The 6,318-nt window shown below is 34.3% G+C and overlaps 1 protein-coding gene across 1 annotated transcript; it reads right to left on the minus strand.

Annotated features, from left to right (window-relative positions):
* Positions 1-494: 494 nt before the first annotated feature.
* On the minus strand, positions 495-3,827 carry LOC131051705 (serine/threonine-protein kinase UCN). Its single transcript, XM_057986311.2, has 2 exons — positions 2,845-3,827; positions 495-1,596 (listed from the first exon to the last, which is right to left on the minus strand). The coding sequence occupies exons 1-2, from the start codon at positions 3,216-3,218 to the stop codon at positions 771-773; spliced, it is 1,200 nt and encodes a 399-aa protein (XP_057842294.1). The 5' UTR covers positions 3,219-3,827; the 3' UTR covers positions 495-770.
* Positions 3,828-6,318: the final 2,491 nt, after the last annotated feature.

A 6,318-nucleotide genomic window follows, 5' to 3' on the forward strand; every position in this document is an offset into this window, starting at 1 on the left:
AGAACCAGTACAACAATCAGAGGGAAAGGATTGGAGAAGTAAAACGGGGAACAAAGCATTCTATCAATATATGCTTGGAAAGAAATAATTGAAGTTTTATTCGATCAAACAAAAGCTAAAGGGAAAGGAACATAATCATGTTTAAACCCTTATGCTGGCCTGTAAAGGATTCTCCCGTTAGAAATACTGTTCGTCTTTAACAGAAAAGCTAATGGTAGATTCTAAATCGTATTCTCATAACATCACCATACATTTCACCGAATTTGTGCCTTGTTTCACATTCCTGTACCAACTCTCATCATCAATGTGGAATAAACACATCAATTATTTTGTTTTACAGTTACTTTTAGAAGGGAGATGAATTTTGTAAAGCAAGTTTTTTCCCAAAACTTTATATAAACTAAAAACCCATCGTCAAGAAATTTCTTTGTTTACCATCATGATTTACCGAAATAAAGATTCTGACATAGCTTTTTTAGTGCGAAACAAATAAGTACAAGGGAAAAAAGCAGGCTTTACTTTGGACAGAAAAGCCAGTAACTTTATTTGTGGGGTGCTTGCTAGGGAACACAGCATAACCTGTACAATGGCAGTGATCTCTGTAACTTTCTTTTTCTTTAAAGAAACAAACAGACAGAACCCTTATATATTATTATACAAATTGAGATTTAATGTACATAGACCCACAAAGATAGCTCGTAAAATTTCACTGTTTTACTGTCTGTATTGCCTATCGTATAATTGGTTATCTTTAATTAACCTAATTGTGATCAGAAAAGTCCATCGACTTCCGAGTCGGTTGTCTGGTCCTCCTCTGACTCACTCACGCTCACTATGTTTATAGCATGGAGAATACTTTCCATTTCTGATGTGAACAGGTGATCCGTGCAATTATAATAACTACTGTCAATATTGGGCACAAAGGGTGGTCGACACACATCGTGAATTGAGCCCCATTGAAGGCCTGTGAAGAATAAATGCCTTTTAATCTCATCAGCTCCATGGGAGAATCCGAGCCTCTTTTCAGGATTTTTCTCTAACAGTCTTAGAATTAGGTCATGGAGGGGAGTGGAGGGGCCCATGAGCTTAGGGTTCATCAGGAGTATTTTGTTGAAGGTTTCCTTCTTGTTAGACCCCTTGAATGGTGTGGTTCCATACAGCAATTCGTAGAGCAAAATGCCAAAGGACCACCAGTCTACAGAGAATTCATGGCCCTCAGCTTTTATCATCTCAGGTGCCACGTATTCATCTGTACCCACAAATGAATTTGATCTCAGAAAGCTTTTTTGGTGGCTTTGGTTCAGAGCTGGAGGAACTTGGGTCGATGGGCATGGCTTTTTTGCCTTGGAGCTTAGCATTCTACGTAGAACAGGCCAACTCCCCCTCTGTTGAAGAGAATGCTTCTTTTGCTGTTCTTGGTTTTGAGAAATGTGAGATTCATTTGAGTTTGGTACAAGTCTTTTTGAGAGATCAAAATCTGTGAGCATTATGTGTCCACTGCTTTGCACAAGGATGTTCTCTGGTTTCAGATCTCTGTAAACTATTCCCTGGCTGTGCAGGTGCTCTAGAGCTAATACAATCTCTGCTGCGTAAAACCTGATAAATTTCCAATCACAGTCAGACCCATATAGCCAGTTTTCCATTAAATCAAATTCATAGAAAGAAAAAATTAAATCCACTTCCAAACAGAGAGAGTAAAATCCTTTTCCACATCAAATACAAGTCGTCGAAGGACTCAATTTCAATACACTGAATACGTTTTAAGGAAAATGAAATAGAAGATAAACAGGCTTCAATACACTAATATGTTCTTAGGAAAATGAAAAAGCAGATGGACATACGGCTGCTTCTGAAACTGAAGACCTAGAGTGTCCATCTTCTGTCCCATATTGCTGTACAAAACTCTATATAGATAAATATATATTGAAGTACAAACAACACCGGACAAAATTGCACGGGTTTGGGTTTGGCAGGTAAATTATGGATGCACGGAATTGCACTAAATTAATGGCTCTAAAGTTGGAAACCGAGATGTAATTGTCACTGAAAATCTAAGAAGTAAACCCAATATTCATAGGGTTTTGAATGTCGATCTCATACAATTTTCTTATAGACATAAAAGTTTTCACAGTTCATGATATTAGTATGTATTGTTTACGAAATTGACTGCAAACGTTTCTTTGGCTATTTTAGATCACAATTCTATGATCTTATCATCAGAAAATAGAAAGAAAGAGAAAATAAAAATGAAACAATGCATGCTTCTGTAATTTATTCATTTGAGAGATAAAGGTGACTGCGTAGATCAATACCTAGACTAGGGCAGATTGTTTTTTTTTTTGTTTTTATTTTCATTTTTAACTCGATTGATAATTGTTGTAATGATAGAGATACACGCAAAATTATCCAATCGACAAAGTTCTAGTAAATGGGCATGAAGTTCTCCATGTTTATTTTTTCAGATGTTCATCACAAGAACTTTTTGAGAAGCAGCATATGGGGAGAAAATAGAAGCAAGAAAATGAAAATGATTTTCTCCAAATTTATGAGACTGGGTCTTGCATCTTTTCATTCAGGTAAATCTGTATGCCACAAAGGATCTAAACTGACATACAAGAATTTGTATATTGATCACCACATACAGCTCCTTTTAAAAAAATGACATAAAATCTGCTGGATGCTTAAAAAACAAGAGAAACAAAAGATCTAAATCTAGCCTAATTAAGTTATGGTAGAATATGCACTAATAGCATGTGAATCACAGATAAAAGAGGGGAATTTTAGGCATTTATTAGATTTTAGAGCCATGACTGGTCAGTGCCAAAACATTAAAAAGGCATTTACCTAATTGCAGACTCTGAAAAGCTTCTATCTGGTTGAATTTGCCTCAGATAATGGAGATCACCTCCCGGGCAGTATTCAGAAGCCCAGCCAACCATAAAGTCAGTCTCAACTTCACCCATAAGAAATGGAAGAAACGGATGGTGCAATGAGGAAAGGATCTCCCTCTCCCTGTGTATTCTTCTTAACTTGGTAAGCCATTCTTCATCCTTGGTGTTTTTTCTTATGACCTTGAGAGCAAATGGTTGGTCATGGCAGCCATTTTTTACAACCAAAAGCACACATCCCATAGCCCCTCTTCCCAACACCTTGATAGCTTTCAGTTCTTCAATGCACATCTTCTTCCGATCATTCATCTTCTCATCATGGGTTGTCATAATGCTTTTCTTCCAATTTCAAGGCACAGATATAACCTCAATGTCAGTAGCAATCTGTGCTGGAGAGGTGTGGAAAAACATGTCGAACAAATGGCATGCTTTATACAAAAAGATTACAGAATATGAGGAGTAAAGTGGAATACAGGTTGATGTGCTTCTTCACGTGCAGGGGAGACAAAAGTATCAACACCATAATTAAATATTGGTAGCGAAGATTAGATTATGATTAGAGAGACAAGCCCAATAAATTTCCATTTTTATGACCTTCAACAACTTTCTTTTAACTCAATTCATATATCCTGCAGACTAATACCTACTCTCTACTGCAAGTACAACGGTAAAACATCTCTACTCATAAACGTCGCAGGAATTGTGCAAAAGACAAATATATAAATCCCATATACACCCGTTGACAAAACAATCCAATCAATTGATTTGCCACCGTCGTTTTCTCTGAGCTGAAACATCATTTCTCCATTGAACATGGTGAAAACTAACTCAATTGAATTGAAGGTAACCAAAACCTATTGCACATACAAGGATTTCAATACAATCTTACTCTGCCATTTGTTTGACTGTATGGTAAAAAGCAATGGTTGTAACCTCTGAAAGCTTTATTCCCGTCTGATGCCAGTTAGAGGGGTCTGATCACGCTTTCTTTACATATCTTGTTAGGTGCCGTATTATTGGTTTGTGGGTAGATTTTTTAACACACGCATGATTCTTGCATAAAGAAAGTTCAAAAGTTTTACCAACTGGTAGCCCAGGAGATAAGGCTGTGCCAGCTTGAGATAAGACTTCTTAAGTTTTACAATGGTAAAGCTAGTTAGTGGTTTAGGTCAACCTGAAGTATAAGGACTTGTGGGGCAGTGTAGTTTCACGTAATGATGCTCGTTTGTTGATTTGTCATGTAATGGTTTTGAGTTATTTGCACCAAGTATCTTCTTAATTACTTTCAAAGCTTTATATTGTTGGGGAATTTTTTTGAGTTAGGTGATAGAAAGTGCAATTGGTTGAGTTTAGTTGGTGAAGATTGAACTAAATATTAATTTATATTATTATTACCATTTATTTAATAGTTTATGTCATGATTACATTTTTAATAATTCAAATTTATTATTGATTTTTTAACATTAATTCATGGTGATTTTCTATGAATCATCATTAATGCATATTGTTTGTTATCTATTTAATTCAAAATAGATATTATATTGAATCCAAGTCATATATATATTCTCTTCTCATCACATTCAAATCATAATGTAACCTAATGTCTCCTTTACATAATGAATATTAAAATCAAGATTAGTCGTGGTGAATAATCACAATTTTCTAAGAATCAAACAAGATATGGATCCTAAATATACTAAAGTTACATCCCTCATAACATATCTATGAGAGTAATGAACAAGAAACTATGCATCTAATATAGTCTTATCATATGGACCCATCTAGTAACTATGTATCAAATATATAATGTTGTGCAATAAATAGACTCATGATCACAAAATGGACAGATCATGCATTCTTCACCTCTTAAATTGGACTCCCTCTTTGAAATCACTAAGTTTTGGATGAAAGAAAAATCCTAGAGGTAAGCCAACTATATATAACTAACAAGATTTTTTCAACAATATTTACATGAGAATATTTGTGAAAAAAATATATATCTTAGACAAAAAGAAATTATTGACAACATTTTAGTGAAGTTTTTTTATTATGATAAAACAGGTTTTGAAGGGGCCCTGAAACCCTTACAAGTAGAGAGTTGCCATCGAAGAATGGACAAGACTACCTAGCAGCGAACAACAGGTTTTAGAAAGGGCTTGAAACCTTCTGGACTTACGAGCATCAAGAGCCCAAAACCCAAAGACTACACAGAATAAACAGAGCTTCAAAGAAGTCACAACCAACCATCAAGTGTAAAACATTACAAAACAAGCTGGCCCAAGCAGAGGATCTAAGTCAGAAAATAACAAACCACAAAAACAAATAATGAGGGTTTATCAAGCACCCCTAGCCAACATGAAGGGTTTTCTGATAAATGATAACTTTAAGAAACCCCCTCTCAAAAAATTGTATTAAATCTTAGCGAATATTTTATTTACTTGGTTTTTTTAAATAATTTTTATTGGCGAATCTTTCCTTTTTGAAAGGAAAATATTAATTTTATTGGCAAATTTTTTTATATCAATTTCTTTTGCTAGAAAATATTGGTGAATCTTGGAAACCAATAAGAGTATGCATTAATTACTATTGCAAATCCTTTCATTTAAAAAAATAGCATTTTTATAGAAAAGTAGAGGCTGGAAGGTGGAAATCATTAATGAGTTTAAGGGATAAACTCTACTTTATTTAGATTCTACCATTAATTTAAAATAATCTAATACCCCTCTTTTTTATTTTGTGAGATAAAATGTACCAACAATTTGTAATACTCACGGGGCCAAATATTGCTTTTAGACCATTGATTTTCATTGAGTTCAACAATTCAAAAGCAATTTTAACCCCCATGAGAATTACAACTTGTAGATACAACATACCTCATGGAATACATTGAAGGTCATTAGATTATATTTTAAATCAATGGTGGCAATTAAAGATCATTGATATAACCCTAAAGTAACTAATAAAATTTATGATACATTATTGGCAAATTGATTTAGATTTCTACAATTAAATATAAAATGTTGGTGAATATGATTCAATCATGTATCGAATATTATGCCGAATCTTTGAGGTAAAAAAATTAATAAAATAAATTCTTTGATGTTTTAATTAACATTAAAATAAAAATCTGTAAAAATGTGGCGATTTGGGTCACCTTATAAGTTGGACTTATTAGCCAAATTTTGATTCCCAAATTTCAAAAAATAGCCAATTGATGAATATTAGCCACTAAAAAAATCACTATTTCCTAGGCTCCCATAACCTGTAATAGAATCACCAGGCCCCAAAAAACCACAAAGCCCAAGCCTAACAAAAAACAAACACTGGGCAAACTAGGCCCTTGAAACCCGCTAGCATCCAACCTTCCCCTAAGAAAAAAAAAAAGCATAGGGTTTTTCCAGGCTCCCTCAACCATGAGAGTGATTTTTAC

Source organism: Cryptomeria japonica, chromosome 9 (assembly GCF_030272615.1).
Source record: "Cryptomeria japonica chromosome 9, Sugi_1.0, whole genome shotgun sequence".
NCBI lineage: Eukaryota > Viridiplantae > Streptophyta > Pinopsida > Cupressales > Cupressaceae > Cryptomeria > Cryptomeria japonica.

What these genes read in the sequence shown, in the direction of transcription:
- LOC131051705 (XM_057986311.2), bottom strand. Translation starts at nt 3,218, where the DNA reads ATGACAACCCATGATGAGAAGATGAATGATCGGAAGAAGATGTGCATT. An exon ending in TTTTCAGAGTCTGCAATTAG is followed by an intron (nt 1,597 to 2,844) that starts GTAAATGCCTTT and finishes GAAATTTATCAG; the next exon opens with GTTTTACGCAGCAGAGATTG.